The sequence below is a fragment of the Bufo bufo genome, chromosome 4, assembly GCF_905171765.1.
Source record: "Bufo bufo chromosome 4, aBufBuf1.1, whole genome shotgun sequence".
Taxonomy (NCBI): domain Eukaryota; kingdom Metazoa; phylum Chordata; class Amphibia; order Anura; family Bufonidae; genus Bufo; species Bufo bufo.
Window position 1 is genome coordinate 58,163,208 of NC_053392.1, and position 18,596 is coordinate 58,181,803.

At 45.1% G+C, this 18,596-nt stretch overlaps 1 protein-coding gene across 2 annotated transcripts in view; it reads left to right on the forward strand.

Annotated features, from left to right (window-relative positions):
• The window catches only part of RUNX2 (RUNX family transcription factor 2), a 70,343-nt gene that overhangs the window by 14,563 nt on the left and 37,184 nt on the right, over positions 1-18,596 (forward strand). For both annotated transcript variants that reach the window (XM_040427283.1, XM_040427282.1), the window contains exons 2-3: positions 3,488-3,644; positions 13,761-13,865. In XM_040427283.1, coding sequence (XP_040283217.1) covers positions 3,488-3,644; positions 13,761-13,865 — 262 coding nt within the window. The remainder of the gene's footprint in view (positions 1-3,487; positions 3,645-13,760; positions 13,866-18,596) is intronic.

The following is an 18,596-nucleotide window of genomic DNA, read 5'->3' on the forward strand; positions in this document are numbered from 1 at the left end:
TAAGTAATGTATGTACACAGTGACTGCACCAGCAGAATAGTGAGTGCAGCTCTGGAGTATAATACAGGATGTAACTCAGGATCAGTACAGGATAAGTAATGTAATGTATGTACACAGTGATTACACCAGCAGAATAGTGAATGCAGCTCGGAGTATAATACAGGATGTAACTCAGGATCAGTACAGGATAAGTAATGTATGTACACAGTGACTGCACCAGCAGAATAGTGAATGCAGCTCTGGAGTATAATACAGGATGTAACTCAGGATCAGTACAGGATATGTAATGTATGTACACAGTGACTGCACCAGCAGTATAGTGAGTGCAGCTCTGGAGTATAATACAGGATGTAACTCAGGATCAGTACAGGATATGTAATGTATGTACACAGTGACTGCACCAGCAGAATAGTGAGTGCAGCTCTGGAGTATAATACAAACTGTAACTATATATATATATATATATATATATATATATATATATATATAATTACTCTACATGCCTTTTAAGACTATGGTTTATCAAAGCTGGCCATACACTTATACTGGCTACCCGTATGGCAGTCATATGAATGATTTTATGATTTTACTACCAACAGGCCACTCTAAACTGTCTGACCGGAGAGTCAATTAAAAAAATATGATGTGAGAAAAATGGCTAGTGATTAACCAGTTTCGTCCGATCATGTCAAACGCATGTACAGTAGTTTTGGCCTACTCTTGGCCATTGTATAGGATCTATACACACTGTCATGATGAAGCGTACATTAGTAAAGTGGACTAGCTCCAGTGTGATTACATCATTGTGCAGATTGTGTGATGTCATCCCTGTTCTTTCCGTTCCTACTTTTGAGGTGCCAGTGTGGTCTATGGGCCCACAGAAGTTAAGGGGAACCTGTCACCGGCATTTTGTGTATAGAGCTGAGGACATGGGTTGCTAGATGGCCACTAGCACATCCGCAATACCCAGTCCCCATAGCTCTGTGTGCTTTTATTGTGTAAAAAAACTGATTTGATACATATGCAAATTAACCTGATATGAGTCCTGTCCCTGACTCCTCTCACGTACAGGACTCATCTCAGGTTAATTTGCATATGTATAAAATCGGTTTTTTTACACAATAAAAGCACACAGAGCTATGGGGACTGGGTATTGCGGATGTCCTAGCGGCCATCTAGCAACCCATGTCCTCAGCTCTATGCACAAAATTCAGGTGACAGGTTCCCTTTAAAGTCTAGTAGCAATAGGTAAACCACTGGGTGGGATTCAGCTGTAGGCATCCAACTATGTGAACGTTATTTAGACCTACGGAGACCTGGCCTTCGAGGGGAACTCTACTTTTTGGGGTCACCCTGTTCTCATGGGTTACAGTTATCATTTGTAATAGGACAGTGTATTTTGGAAGGGGCTCTCGCCATCTATTCTGATCTCAGTGGCAGTGGTACAAGGCCTTCTGGGCCTTCATTTGAAAAACAACCAATTTGCTAAAACTAGTGGTGCAGCTTTGTATTAACAGTAACATTTTTTATAAAACTATAATATTAAAACATGCATGTTCACTTATGTACCATTTATAGTAGGATGTAAAAGTAATAAACCAATATTTTATATGAATATTTCCCGATTTGTAGCTGGGATGCATTAGCTACCATTATATACTGTATGTATGTGTTTTACGGTTATGGTTTTTCTGTAAGTTTTAGCTATTATTTTTTTTAGCTTTTTACCGCCATGCTCTACAGAGCTTCCATTGCATTTAAATAGGTTTTCCAGGGTTTATCATATTGATAGCCTGTCCGCAGGATACTTCATGAATATGAGATCAGAGGGGGTCCATTACCCCCTACCCCTGCTGATCAGCTATTTGAGGAAGGGTCTCCGATGAGCGCCGTGGCCTCCTCGCAGCTCACCAAGCACAGCGCCGTACATTGCATAGTGGTCGTGCTTGGAATCGCAGCTCAGCCCCATTCACTTGAATAGGACTGAGCTATGCCTAGGCCACGTGACCGATGAGCGCGACATCCTGACAATAGGCCATCAATATGAAAATCCCGGAAAACCCATTTAGAGTGTCCATTCACACCCACAATTGTGGTCCGCAATTTTGCGGAATAGGTGCTGTCCGCATCCGCATTTCCGGAGCGTGCCGCGGACCGGAAGATAAGGAAAAAATAGAACATGGCATTTCTATGGGGGTGCCGGCCGGGTGTATTGCGGATCCGCAATACACTACGGACGTGTGAATGGAGCCTTATACTGTAATTTAGCTACTTTGTAGGCCCCGCTACAAGGCTGACATCAGGAGGAAATGCATTGAAGCAGCGATATTACATTTATTAGCTAAAAGCGGTAACGGACGTCATATAAGTTCGTATGGTGAATATTAGAGTAGGCCTCCATAATACAGCCTGCCCTGTCTGCACAGTTTTTGAATATTACAATATTTTTTCCCCAAAACTTGCTGATTTAGCTTATTTCAGTTCATAAAACATAGTATGAAAAAAAAGTTATAAAGGAAAATAAATCTATCAAAAATTCTCAAAAACATTCAGTTAACAACAAAAAAAAGCGGAATCAGTCCTTATATTATTCTGATTTTTAGCAGAGTTAAACGGGTTATCCAACCCCTAAAATGCCACCCCATACACCCGGGCCCCTCACTTACCTTGCTCCCTGGCACCTGTGTCGCTTCTCATACTGGCATGGCCGCTGCTGCATGTCCCCATTGCATGGATGAAAGCATCCAGCATCGGGGGGGGGGGGTGCCAACAGCAGCCCGCGACGGGAACGGGTCCGTCACCCGCGATGCTAGGGAGGCTCGTTCCCGTTGAGGCCTGCTACTGACTGCCACCCCACCCCCCTGCCCGACGCTGGATGTATTCATCCACTCGAAAGGAAGATGCAGCGGCGGCTGTGTGGGCATCAGAAGCTACGCTGGTGCCGGGGAGCCAAGTACATACAACCTCTGTGAGGGGCCCGGGCGTATGGGGGGGCATTTTAGGGGTTGGATAACCCCTTTAAAGAGGTTACTCAAGACTAACACAGACCTCCCAGAGTGGACGGTCCATGGTGGAGATCATACTTACCTGGGCTCCCAGGCTGAAATCAACATCTGTCGACAGGGGGACACGTGACCGCCACAACAGTGGCCTGCTCTCCTTGTGTCACATGACCAGTAGGACGGCCTGTGCAGCGGTTACGCGTCCCCCCCAGTCGACGGATGTTGATTTCTGCTCTGCAGGGAGAGGAAGAACCAGTCTGGGAGCGACAGAGACCAAACCCAGCGGCAGGAGCCAGGTAACTATGATCTTCACCGCTGGTCGGCCACTTTGGGAGGTCTGTGTTAGTCTTGGATGACCCCTTTAATTGGTATTCTATGGGTTACTGTATTTTAAAAAACTGTAGAAAGCTTGCCTGCAATGGAACTATAATTCCCATTATTTCTTTCCTTTCATCTCATTAATTGCCCAAATGGTGTTTCCGCAGGTGGTTGCACTGGGAGAGGTGGCGGATGGCTCTGTGGTCACCGTCATGGCGGGGAATGATGAAAACTATTCTGCCGAACTCAGGAATGCTTCTGCCGTCATGAAGAATCAAGTGGCGAGGTTTAACGACCTGAGATTTGTGGGCAGGAGCGGAAGAGGTAGGTTCTCTGATGACTGGTGGCTACACCCTCTTTTTATGGTTCTTGTAGGTTCCTGAAGTCCATCTCTATAGACACATAACATTATACAGGTTCCTCACTGATGAAAGATCTCTCTCCATCCCCCATGTAATAATTCTGAAGCATCTATTCTTATGACTGTATGTCATGCCATTTATTTATTATTCCTACTAGAAATTCTGAGTGAATTGGCCGCAGTTTGCAGTGAAGGTCCAGATGGGTGTTACCAACCAGGGAGGTGTCCCTGCCCTGTCTGCAGCACTGATTAGGCACACCCCAGACTGATAACACCCATGATGACCTTCTTTGCAAACTGTTTGTAATTCATTCATAACTTCTAACAGGAATAATAAAGGAACGGCACATCATAGAGCCATGAGAATAGATGCTCCAGAATTGTTATTACATGGGGGGGGTGCAAGTAGTTACTAAAACAGACATGTCAGGAGCAGTGACAGCTCCTCTTTAACTTGCATTAACCATTTACTATCACGTTACTATTATATTGTAAGTTCTTGTGGCGGATGTCAAAAATGTGAAAAAAGTTTTTTAATATCTCATTTCTAAGCTGAGATACGATCTCCCGAAGTTACAGGCCCAAAGCCTGTCCTAGATTCCTGTCAGGATTAGCATTGCCATTGCCATGGAGATTCTGATAAAACCTCTCAGTAGGGCAGCCTTAGGATTCGGGCCTGTAACTTCAAGTTATCATATTTCAGCCTATAAGTCATATATATTTATATTCAGCATTATAAGCCCTCGTTTTGTTTCCTTCAAGTCTCCTCTAAGTAGGTGGCATTTTACAAATTGTGCAGCGACATGCTGATACTTGAGGACCTATGGCAACGAAAGAGGGACACTTTGGGAACTCAGGGTAACGCTGGGGACTTGAACTATTGAACTATTCCTTATGTCATAGTTGCCCAAAAATGGCCAGAAAATGCCCACAGACCACACCCACTTTGAGGTAAATTTCTACAAACCCCGCCCCTCTCCTGGCAAAATTGCAGTCAGCCCCGCCCCTTCCTGCCCATTTCCTAGGACTGGTTGGGAACTAAGCCATATAACAGTGCATACTTTGGGTTGGTAAAATGGGGGCATCTAAAACCCCGTCCCTGGGAACGCCCCCGACTCCACGAGGAAATGCCCTGAAAATCAGGGACCCTCCCTGCAAATTTGGGACAGTTTGCAACTATGGAGGGGGGGGGGTGTTGCCCTTAATTGACTCAGGTTTATGAATACTGTCCAAAAGAAAAACAGCCTATGTTGCCCGTAGCAACCAATCACAGTGCAGCTTTTATCTTTCAGAAAATGAAAATTGTGCCGTGATTTGTTGCTATGGGCAACAGTGATTAGTTTCATAAATAACACCCCTCCCCGTTGTCTGAAAAGCTGAAATTTAAAGGGAGTGACTTAAAGGGAGTGTCTCATCAGAAATTGATCTTGTTTAAATCAAGGTTTTTTTTTAACATAAATTACATTTTTTTATGGTAACATTTTTAATAATTTTTGGTGATGTCATTTTTAATTTTCCATGTCTCTGTTTAAAAAAAAATAATCTTGAAATCCCCCCCCCCCCTCCCACTGAGCCTCATTAATACCCTGATACTTCCTGTTCTGTGGAGATCACCTCTTCTCAGCAGTCATCTCATTATCATCACCTACAGAGTTACAATGACAGGTAACACCTAGAGATAGATACCACGGAATTCACAGCTCGCAATTGGTGATAGTTACAGCTTATCTGCTCCCCCTCCCTGCAAAATGACCTCTGCACAAGTGACAGAGCATGCCCACAACATTCTCCCATAGAAGTCAGTGAGCTGTCTACTGTCCATTGGGCCTGTGGTCCATGTGACTGCTGTAAAACATGTCTCCAGGAGCTCCGCCGGGCACTTTTATAGCCTCTAACTTGCAGGATTGGGAAGGCCAGTCTCCTTATCCTCTCTGCTCGGACCTTGACTGCATTTATTAATGGGAAGCAGACATTTGTAGACTGCTCAGAAATATTTGCAGCTCAGATGTCTCGGTCTGGATAGTTTTTCCTGTCCTGTGACCACTCATGGGGCATTCTATTGGGGCATGTTGGACAACCCCATGATGAGTAGGTAGATACCCGTATCTAAATAAGGTCCTATGAAGTCCCACTGACAATAGTATCACAGAGGCTTAGATACATCGGGTTCCCTGGAAATGTATTTTTAACTAAATCCTTAGGGTGGAGAATGTAGTGCTGTGTGATTCTCTCGTGGGGTATCACTCACAATAGGCTTAGATACAATGGCTGAGCAGACTGTATCACACATGACAGGCTTAGATACAATGGCTGAGCAGACAGTATCACTCACAACAGGCTTAGATACAATGGCTGAGCAGACAGTATCACACGTGACAGGCTTAGATACAGTGGCTGATCAGACAGTATCACACATGACAGGCTTAGATACAGTGGCTGAGAAGACTGTATCACACATGACAGGCTTAGATACAGTGGCTGATCAGACAGTATCACACACAACAGGCTTAGATACAGTGGCTGATCAGACTGTATCACACATAATAGGCTTAGATATATTGGCTGAGCAGACTGTATCACACATGACAGGCTTAGATACAGTGGCTGAGCAGACAGTATCGCACATGATAGGCTTAGATACAGTGGCTGAGCAGACTGTATCACACATGACAGGCTTAGATACAGTGGCTGAGCAGACAGTATCGCACATGATAGGCTTAGATACAATGGCTGAGCAGACAGTATCACACATGACAGGCTTAGATACAGTGGCTGAGAAGATAGTATTGCATATGACAGACTTAGATACAGTGGCTGAGCAGACTGTATCACACATGACAGGCTTAGATACAGTGGCTGAGAAGATAGTATCGCATATGACAGACTTAGATACAGTGGCTGAGCAGACTGTATCACACATGATAAGCTTAGCAGCTCAGCATACAGTATCACACAGGATAGGATTACATACACAGCTCAGCAGACAGTATCACACAGGATAGGATTAGATACACAGCTCAGCAGACTGTATCACACATGATAAGCTTAGCAGCTCAGCATACAGTATCACATACACAGCTCAGCAGACAGTATCACACATGATAGGATTAGATACACAGCTCAGCAGACTGTATCACACATGATAGGATTAGATATACAGCTTAGCATACAGTATGCAGCGGCTCAGCATACAGCATCACACATAGAGTGGCCAGACGTCCGGTTTTCTGGCTCCCTGTCCTCCGTCCGCCGCAGGGCTTGGACGGACACAGGGATGTCCACTGTGCTGTCTGAGCGTGAGCTGCAGAAACTGACCGAGGCTTCTCTCACCCCCAGTCAGTCACTAGAGCCGCAGACATGGCTCCCTGTGGCTGACTGAGGGGGAGAGAAGCACCCGGCTGCCCCCAGCTCACTTTCCCCTCAAAAACTTCTTCCCTCTCCTCCACCCATTCCCCCCCCCCCTGCCTGCAATGGGGGCGTGGCTTCACAGAACCTGGGGCGTGGCTTATCCATTTGGGGCGTTGCCGGTGAGGTGCGGCTTTCTGGGGTGAAGCCAGTGGCCACACATGATATTCTTAGATACACCAGCTATGCAGACAGTATCACATATGACAGGCTTAGCTACAGCGGCTCAACATACAGTATCATATATGACAGGCTTAGATACGTCAGCTCATTAGACAGTATTACTCATTATATTTATAGATACACCAGCCAAGCAGAGAGTATTGCATATGATAGGCTTAGATACTGCGAATCACAAATTATAAGCTTAGATACACAGCGCAGCAGAGAGTATCACAGATGATAGTCTTAGTTAGAAACATAGAATGTGTCGGCAGATAAGAACCATTTGGCCCATCTAGTCTGCCCAATATACTGAATACTATGGATAGCCCCTGGCCCTATCTTATATGAAGGATGGCCTTATGCCTATCCCATGCATGCTTAAACTCCTCCACTGTATTTGCAGCTACCACTTCTGCAGGAAGGCTATTCCATGCATCCACTACTCTCTCAGTAAAGTAATACTTCCTGATATTACTTTTAAACCTTTGCCCCTCTAATTTAAAACTATGTCCTCTTGTAGCAGTTTTTCTTCTTTTAAATATTCTTTCCTCTTTTACCTTGTTGATTCCCTTTATGTATTTAGCAGTTTCTATCATATCCCCTCTGTCTCGTCTTTCTTCCAAGCTATACATGTTAAGGTCCTTTAATCTTTCCTGGTAAGTTTTATCCTGCAATCCATGTACCAGTTTAGTAGCTCTTCTCTGAACTCTCTCCAAAGTATCAATATCCTTCTGGAGATATGGTCTCCAGTACTGCGCACAATACTCCAAGTGAGATCTCACTAGTGCTCTGTAGAGCGGCATGAGCACCTCCCTCTTTCTACTAGTAATGCCTCTCCCTATACACCCAAGCATTCTGCTAGCATTTCCTGCTGCTCTATGACATGGTCTGCCTACCTTTAAGTCTTCTGAAATAATGATCCCTAAATCCCTTTCCTCAGATACTGAGGTTAGGACTGTATCACTGATTTTATATTCTGCTCTTGGGTTTTTACGCCCCAGGTGCATTATTTTGCACTTATCAACATTACATTTTAGTTGCCAGATTTTTGACCATTCCTCTAGTTTTCCTAAATCCTTTTCCATTTGGTGTATCCCTCCAGGAACATCAACCCTGTTACAAATCTTTGTGTCATCAGCAAAAAGACACACCTTACCATCGAGGCCTTCTGCAATTTCGCTGATAAAGATATTAAACAATATGGGTCCCAGAACAGATCCCTGAGGGACCCCACTGGTAACAAGAAAATGGTCTGAATATACTCCATTGACTACAGCCCTCTGTTGTCTGTCCCTCAGCCACTGCCTAATCCATTCAACAATATGGGAGTCCAAGCCCAAAGACTGCAATTTATTGATAAGCCTTCTATGTGGGACAATATCAAAAGCCTTACTGAAGTCTAGATAAGCGATGTCTACTGCACCTCCGCCATTTTAGTCACCCAATCAAAAAAATCAATAAGATTAGTTTGACATGATCTCCCTGAAGTTAACCCATGCTGTTTTTCATCTTTCAATCCATGGGATTTTAGATGTTCCACAATCCTCTCCTTAAGCATGGTTTCCATTAATTTCCCCACTATTGATGTCAGGCTTACTGGCCTATAGTTGCCCGATTCCTCCCTACTACCTTTCTTGTGAACATTTGCTAATTTCCAATCTTCTGGGACGACTCCTGTTGCCAGTGATTGGTTAAATAAATCTGTTAATGGTTTTCCTAGTTCGCCGCTGAGCTCTTTTAATAGCTTTGGGTGTATCCCATCAGGCCCCTGTGACTTATTTGTATTAATTTTAGACAGCTGACTTAGAACCTCTTCCTCTGTAAAGACACATGCATCAAAAGATTCATTAGTCTTCTTTCCTAACTGAGGTCCTTTTCCTTCATTTTCCTTCGTAAAGACTGAACAGAGGTATTCATTGAGGCAGTCAGCTAGTTCTTTATCTTCTTCCATATACCTTCCTTCTTTTGTTTTTAATTTGGTAATTCCTTGTTTTAGTTTCCTTTTTTCATTTATGTATCTGAAGAATGCCTTCTCGCCTTTTTTCCCTGACTGAGCTAATTTCTCTTCTGCCTGTGCTTTGGAAGCTCTTATAACTTGTTTGGCCTCTCTCTGCCTAATCTTATAAATTTGTCTGTCATCCTCGTTTTTTTGTTTTTTTTTATAATTACTAAATGCTATCTTTTTGTTTTTAATGATTTTGGCCACTTCTGCTGAGTACCACAGTGGTCTCTTCCTTTTTTTGCTTTTACTGACAAGCCTAATGCAATCTTCTGTTGCCTTCAATAGTGCCACTTTTAAGTAGTCCCATTTCTCCTGGACTCCAATGAAACTGTTCCAGTCTGATAGGGACTCGTATACCACTAATCTAATTTTAGAAAAGTCAGTTTTGCTCAAATCTAAAACTTTTGTTTTTGTGTTGTGTGACTCAGTCACTGTACTTATAGTAAACCACACTGACTGGTGATCACTAGATCCCAAGCTTTCCTCTACAGTAATATCAGATACCAAATTCCCATTTGTGAATACTAAATCTAAAATGGCCTCCTTCCGGGTTGGCTCCTCCACTACTTGCTGTAGAGATAATCCCAGTAGGGAATTTAGAATATCTGTACTCCTGGCAGAAGTAGCTATTTTGGTTTTCCAGTTTACATCTGGAAGATTGAAGTCTCCCATAATGATAACTTCCCCTTTCAATGTCATTTTAGCTATTTCCTCAACTAGTAGTTATACAGCTTAGCATCCAGTATCCAATATGACAGGCTTAGATACAGCGGCTCAGCAGACAGTACCACGTATGACAGGTACACCAGCTCATTAGACAGTATCACACATGAAATTCTTAGATACTCCAGCTAAGCAGACAGTATCACACATAATAGGCTTAGATACTGTGACTCGGCAGACAGTATCACACATAATAGGCTTAGATACTGTGATTTATCAGACAGTATAACAGATGATAGGATTCATTCTAGTGCCTCAGCAAATATCACACAAGAATGGCTTAGATACATCAGTTTAACATATGACTGGCTTAGATAGACCAGTCCAGTAAACAGTGTCACATAAGATAGGATTAGATACACAGCTCAGCAGAATGCCACACATTGGTCTTAGACACATAGCTCTACAAGCGATACCACATATCGGTCTTAGATACACAGCTCGGCAGACAGTACCACGCATGCTAAGCTTAGATACACAGCCCAGCATGCAGTACCATGCATGCTAGGCTTAGATACACCAGCTCAGCATGAGACTCGGCAATCCCAGGAAATGGTGACGCGCCGTAATATTACACAGTGCTGCATGGTTCTCGGAGGATGTACCACACACGACAAGCTTAGATACACCAGCTATGCAGACAGTATTTACACATGGTAGGTTTTGATACTGAGACTCAGCGGAGAGTGTCGCCTGTGATCGGCTTAGATATGTCATTTTATTAGACAGCATTACACACGATAGGCTTAGATGCAGCAGAGGTATCCCGCACGATAAGCTTAGATACATGGTCTTAGCAGCAGGCTGTAGTGATCGGCTGAAGTGGCTCTTACTAGACTGACACTTCCCCGTCCCGTATGACGCCGCCGTGACCTATGGAAGTTATAAGGCGCAGGGAATCCGCTCTCTGTGCCAGAACGGCCGAGGCCAAGTTAACCCAGTGACTTAGAAGAAAAACAAAGGATGTTCTCCCCGATAGCAGATAGACCCGGGGCTTTGGCCGCGTCCCAAGATGTCATTTCAATATGGAAGAAGGAGGGGAAAGGGGCAGACGTAGCTGCTGGCTGGAGTTTCACGCATGGCGGATGAAGAAAGCCTCTTTTGATGGGGAGCAATTATGTCCAAACAGAAGTGACCCCCTCCCCTCCTCCATTCTTATGATCTCACATGGCTTTGAAGCAGGCAGGAGTTTGCAGAAGACGGGAGATGCTCCTGCGTCTGGGGACGGAGACATGGGCCCGTGCTTGTCCTCTTCTACTTCACTGCACTTCTTACACGACAAGGGGCCCCGGGGACTCCAGATCCTCTCCTCTTCTGACATTGTTTGTGATTCACGGAACAGACAAGAAATTCTGATATTAAGGCCTCCTGCACACTACCGTATGCGTTTTGTGGTCAGCAAATCGCGGATCCGCAAAATACGGATACGCGTGCATCCCACAATTTTCGCGGGACCCACTATAAAAAAAGCGGACAAAAATAGGACAAGTTATATAATCTGTCGCTCGGCCGAACAGAAGCAGCAAGCACATGGAGGACATCCGTGAGCTGTCCGTTTTTTTTTGTTCGTTTTTTAGCGCGATCTGCAGAAATGCAGATCGGATAAGGACCAAAAATACAGGGGTGTGCATGACTCCTAAAGTCAATTTTTATTGCGCCGGATTGTCAGATTTTCTGGGTTATGGGATGGTCATAGAAAAGCACCCAAAAGCCACTTGTACGAATAGAGAACCTTCAGTAGCAAAGGCCCGAAATTCAGAATGTGCGACGTACTGCGGACAGTGAATGCTGGATGAGCGGACTTTCTGGTTTAAAACTTGCCAGATTAAAGGAATATATCGATATCTATTGTAGGATACAGATGTGGTGATGTATAGCTGCGGTCCTATGAGGTGTCAAGAGGGACAGCTGTTCTCTGGGCCATTTTGGGCTCTCAGGGAGTGTTGTCAGTGTCCTTTCCTGATACGGGGGAGAAGAGGAAGGTGGTCCACCTGGCAGATCTGGGCTAGACAGTCGGAAATTGCCTCTGCATTTGGCTGTGAACCGAGTAGGGAACACCCCGTACGGATTTTACTTCGGGGCAGTCATCACAGTATATGGAGGAAATGTGTTACACCTCTGCTATATAAATGAAGCAGGAAGAAAAATGTAAATGCTAACGCGTTTCGAGCTATGATGATCAATGGAGGAGGAATGGAGGAGAATCGCTAAGGTGAGTATACTGCACAATGTGATCTAGATGTTTCTGAAGTCCTTTTATTGTAGTCTACCAGTACAGAGTATTGAAGCCCGAAACGCGTGGATTCTTCTAATTATAGTGCTGGACTCACCAGGAACAGAAGCCTCCCCATAGATCAGTTAGGCTCTGGTGACGGTTTGTTGAGTCACTGTTTCCCACCCCCCATCTTCCTCTCGTAAAACAGTTTGCAGAAGTCTCTCTCACAGGAAAAACCGCCATATATTTAACAGATTACAACCGTCAGGCCTCCTGGCGCGCTGTCCCTTCGCTGACATGTAGCCAAATGCTTGTTGTTACGAAGCTGAGGGATCCCAGCTTATTGTCAGGCTGGACTTCCCATCATGCAAGCAAATGAATGACGAGTGGAGGAAGCACGGCTGCGCCATGTCAGAAAATTTACTGACAGTAGAAATCCGTAATGGCGTTGTAACCCAATGGAGGAAAGACTCATTGCTTGACCCTACAAAGGGCACCATTAAGGGGTATTCCATCATTCCCCAACCACTGAAAACCCTACTAGTCTAAGAGATACCCCCTATCTAGTGGATTATTTTTGGTTACGGTAATACCCCTTTAAGGGGTGTCCCATATGGATGACCCCTCCCTATGCAATAGTGTATATGGACTGGTGGCGCTGACTTCAAGGATACCGACCGGTGTATATATATATATATAAAAATGACGCTCTTTTATTGTTGCAATTATAATTCGTACTGGTCTCGTCGTCAGATGCTGCAACATCTAGAACATGCGGCATCGGATGAAGGGACCGGTACGGTCCGAAACGCGTTATAATTGCAGCAATAAAAGAGTGTCAATTCTGTGGGGATTCCGTAGACGGTTCCAGACCCATTCAGCTTGAATGGGTCCGTGATCCGTCCGCACCGCCAAAAAATAGAACATGTGCTATTTTTTTGGCGGTGCGGAGGCACGGACAGAAACACTCTGTAGTGCTTCCGTGGGGTTCCGTGCCTCCGTTCCGCACAGCTCCTTCCAGATTGCAGACCCATTCAAGTAAATGGGTGAGCACACGGCCGGTGCCCGCATATTTTTTAAATGAAGAGACAAGCCAAACTGAACCATTAGTGAAAACTCTAAAACACTGTAATAGGCCACATGCACACCTTTTTTTTTGTGGATCTCACACTGACCCATTTATTTCTATGGGTCCGCGAAAAAAAAAAAGGATGTCATCCGCGTTGTTCAAATTCATATGCCTGTCCCTGAAACTATAGACCGTGTCCTGTTCTTGTCCGTTTTCTGGACGACAATACATTTCTATAAACAGGAGTGAGAAAAATGCGTAAATCTGTATTTCACGGATCCGCGCTTTGCAGACCAAAAAAACGGATGTGTAAGTGTAGCCTAATGAGGAGACTCCAGTTCACACCTGATGACTTCGTGGCCAATGGTAAAGTAGAGCTTTATTTAAAGGGGTATTCCGACTTCAAAGATGCCCGTGCGCGGTGGGCCGCCCCCTTCATGTGTGCTGTTATAGTGCAATATGTGACTCATCAGCTGATTCCTCTCTATTCTCCATTGCAGGGAAGAGCTTCACATTGACCATTACAGTCTTTACCAATCCACCTCAAGTGGCCACCTACCACAGAGCCATAAAAGTGACAGTGGACGGACCGAGGGAACCAAGACGTAAGTCCCATATCTCAATACTGTCATCCTCGTGTGATACAATTCCAGTGATTACCTCTGCTTTTTAATGCTTTGATTGCTCACCATTGTCAAGATCTCTGCTTGCAATCAGTGAATGGAGTCATGTATGTTTACATTCAGACCCGTGGATGCTCATACATCTAAGGCTGGCCATACACATTAGATAGCTGTCGGCTGAACGCAGTCCCCCCGTCCCGTCCCCCCCATACACATGCTTGCACAGCCGAGTATGCATGTACACTGAATAGGTCTCCATTAGATGGTCATGTTAAATGAGTTAAAGGGGTATTCCCATCTGAGACAATGGGGGCAGACGTTAGGATATGTCCTCACCGCTGGGACCTGCACCTATGTCGAGAACAGAGCAGGGAAGGTGGTTTCCCTTGGTCCGGCCACCACCATAGAAGTGAATGGGAGCGCACCACACGCATCCGCGCATGCGCAGTGCGCGACCTCCGGGATTTTGCCGGCTGCGTTTTTTTACGAGATAGGTGCAGGTCCCATAGGTGGGACCCGCAACCATCACAGACAATCCCAGCGATATGCCCCCAATGTCCGAGATGGGAATACCCCTTTAAATGCAGCAGCACAAAGGTCTACATAAACAAGAATCATTCCATTCACGACAGCAATTAGAGAACTTGAAAAGGAAGACAACGCATATTTGAAATGTGCAGATCTCGTCATTAGGCAGTTAATAATGAAGGAATACGAGATCAGAAAAAATAATCAGCTTTTTTTTTTTTCAGGAGACAGCGCCACTCTGATGTTTAGGCAGTGTCTGGTATTGCAGCTCAGTCCCATTAGCTGGAATGTTACAGACCATGATCAGGAGTGGCGGTGTTTCTGGGAAAGAAAGCAGACCATTTTATAAATTTTTTATTAGAAGGTCCCCTTAATGATAGGCCGATCACAGGCGATCAAATGTAATCTGTGTTCAGTTTCCCTGCAGCGCCACCACAGGAGAAGTGAAGTATTACACGGTGCTCCTTAAAGCAGGAGCAGCAAGGGTGCACCGAGTGGCTTGGGCCCGCCCTCGGTGCACCTAACTGTTCATTTGCATATGGATTACAATTATTTATTCTCCAGAATGAAGCAATGGATCGCTAAGTGAAAGGTATCATTACATTCAGCCGAGCTAGCCCTACAAGGGATTCCCTTAATTATAATATAATATATATGATATAATTATACCGCCACGCGACTACGACGCGGATACAGTTTTGATGATTCCACATGGAACGGGATAAATGCTGTACATTACCAGGGGAGGGACCCGATATTGTGCCGTGTGTCGTCACCCAGACTTGTTGAAAACCGCCACATCCGTAGTCATTGTCTGGTAGCGGAAATAATTGTCTCCCCCGCGCAGAATGAGGAGCAGTTACCGCGGTTGGATGCAGCTAAATGAACCTGGTTTCCTTACAGTCGTCTCCCCCCTGACTGCTGCCGCCTCGGTGTGTGCAGGCGATAACAGCTCGCTGAGTGTCAGAGTGACTCTTTAAGGTCCAATGCCCAGATTCAGGGAGAAATATTTATACTCCGCCGATAAGACGGGAGAATGTTATGAAACGGAATGATTTATGGCGGACAGATAATAGGAAGGAGAAGGAAGAGTTCTCAGTGTTTGCCAGCAGCGGAGACGTGGATGTCAGTGCTTGGGAAAACCTGCGTCCACTACAAGTACCAGAATGACCTGAACAGCAAAAAAGATCTAGTCAATGACAGACATCAAGTGATCCTCCAATTTCAATTATATCGGAGGTTCGGAAATGGCGTGCGTACCATAGGGGGAGCCACTGTGCCCGCTATGGAGCTCAGGTGGGCTACATCACATTGTGTCGTCGTCGTCCCCCCTAGCAAACAAGGGCGGGGGGCACTAACCTGAGGGTCTTGTCAGTAGAAGGCCTCATGCACACGAACGTATTTTCTTTCCATGTCCGTTCCGTTTTTTTGCACACCGTATACGGAACCATTCATTTCAAAGGGTCCGCAAAAAAACAAAACGCGTGCATTCCGTTTCCGTATGTCCGTATTTCCGGACATGTCCTATTATTGTCCACATTACAGACAAGGGTAGGACTGTTCTATTAGGGGCCAGCTGCTCCGTTCTACAAAATACGGAATGCACATGGATGTCATCCATATTTTTTGCGGATCCGTTTCTGTTTTTTTTTTCCGTGTGCATGAGGCCTAAAGTAGACGTACTGTACGGTTTGCCTGTTCTGGGAAGTGGTCGGACGTCTTTGAAATATCAGTCATAGGAAGTCAAGGAGTCCCTTAAATTGTCCCGTGTGTCAGCAGCACAGCAGAAAGTAGAGGATGGATAAAAGAGAGTGTGGCTACAGGATCAGACTACGCACAGTTTGCAGTCTGTTACCATGGAGACACATAGGCTTGCATCCGAGATACAGACACAAAACGGTGGGAGATCTTTAAACAGAACTGTTTGCAAAGTTGTTTCTTTTCTTATTTTACAGGCAGTGTAACAATAAAAATGATGAAAGGGTGGACATAGCCTTTAGAAGGGGTGCGCAAATAATTTAAAGGGGTATTCCCATCATCGATGACCAATGAATAGGATATGCCAGTGTCAGATACCTTTTTGGACCTGCTCCTGTATCTAGAATGGTGCCTCAGAGTGACGGAGGGCACACCGCCCTCGCGCAGCTTGCTATGGGACTTTCAAAAACAGCTGATGGCCGTTTTCAGAAGTCCCATAGTGGTAAACGCGGAGCAGGCCGCACCAGCGCAGTCCCTATGGGACTGCTAGGAAATAGCTGTTTTCGGAACTCCCATAGTGGTGAACGAAGGGTGTGTAGCTGCTCTTTCTTTACTTCAAGGACCCTGTTCTGGAGATAGGCGCAGGTCCCACCTCTGGGACCCGCTCCTAGCTGACGTTGATGGCATATCGCTATCAGATCCTACTGATGTGCCGTCAACGGTCCTAGTTGTGAATATCCCTGGTATAAAACATGCCCCCTTAATGCCCAGGCCCCTCATATAGATTATACTTACCGCGTCTCTCCCGATCCCTGCACGGCCGCCCCCATGTAGTGGATCAAAACATCCGGCAATGGGGGAAGCAGCCAATGGCAGGCCGCGACCGGGACCACTGACACTAGGGAGGCTCGTCCCCATCGCGGCCTGCCATTAGCTACTTCCCCCATTGCCGGATGTTTTGATCCACTACATGGGGGCGGCCGTGCAGGGATCGGGAGAGACGCGGTAAGTATAATCTATATGAGGGGCCTGGGCATTAGTTTTCTATGTTTTATACTTTGGATAACCCCTTTAGTTGTATCCCAAATGTTGCACAACCGTCTGATACATTCCTCACCATCTTAGTGAATTTAGTTTTTATTACATCCAGAGGCTGAAAGATTGTGTTGTCCTAGAACCTAGGCTGATCGCTGGCAGCTGCGCTTACAGGGCTGACTGTAAACAGGAATGTTTCTATTCACTGACACAATGCACATTAGAACATTTCTAAGTGTTTTCATTCTACGGTCATTAAAGGGGTTTTGCGAGAGTTTTTTTCTCTACTGATGATCTCTCCTCCGGACACTCAGGAACCCCGCCGATCAGCTGCTGGAGAAGACAGCCAAACTATTTTTAACTTGACAGAGAAAAAAAAAAAAACTAACTCCCTGGACATATAGATGTCAGATGAGAAAGAGGAGAGACCGGATTTCAGATTGCTTCCCAGTGACATAAAAACAGAGGGGAGAGGCCGGGGGGCGACTGTGGGACGTTTCACACGCTGGATGACCACAAGTGCCAGAAGTCAGAAGTACAGATGTTAGGAAATCACTTCCTGCGCAGAGTCCAGCGTTAGGCCTGGAGCCCCGTTATACTGAGAGGCTCTATACAACTGGATGGTCAGGATCAATCCTATTATATTTCGAGGTGTTGTTCACAATTGGAAAAAAAGTCTTCCCTTTTTTTCCCCCCCAGAAACAGCTCATCTCTTCCGTCTCGTAGTCCAGCTCATCCCCATTCTGGAGAAAAAGCGGAAGTTTTTTTTTTTTTTATAATCCTGGATTTTTTTTTTTTAAGTTTGTCTTATTATTCCATGTACCATGACTTTTGGGAAGTATCTGTAGAATATAATTGAGGACCACCAGTAGTGGAGAGGGGTCTTGGAAAATAGAAAGTCAGACAATCTGATTAACTGCATCTCAGGGTCCGGATCCTTGTGTCATGCTCCGCCCCCGCGGAACCTCACTACTCATAATACAGTGTTTTTTCCAGACTGTCTCTTTAACTGTAGTTTGCACTGAAATGAGATCTTAAAGGGGTTGTGGCAGCATTCAATGTTATCTTAAAGGGAACCTGTCACCGGGATTTTGTGTATAGAGCTGAGGACATGGGTTGCTAGATGGCCGCTAGCACATCCGCAATTCCCAGTCCCCATAGCTCTGTGTGCTTTTATTGTGTAAAAAAACAGATTTGATCCATATGCAAATTAACCTGAGATGATTCCTGTACGTGAGAGGAGTCAGGGACAGGACTCATCTCAGGTTAATTTGCATATGTATCAAATCTTTTTTTTTACACAATAAAAGCACACAGAGCTATGGGGACTGGGTATTGCGGATGTGCTAGCGGCCATCTAGCAACCCATGTCCTCAGCTCTATACACAAAATCCCGGTGACAGGTTCCCTTTAATATAATTCTGCATGACAATTCTTTTTTTGTAATTTACT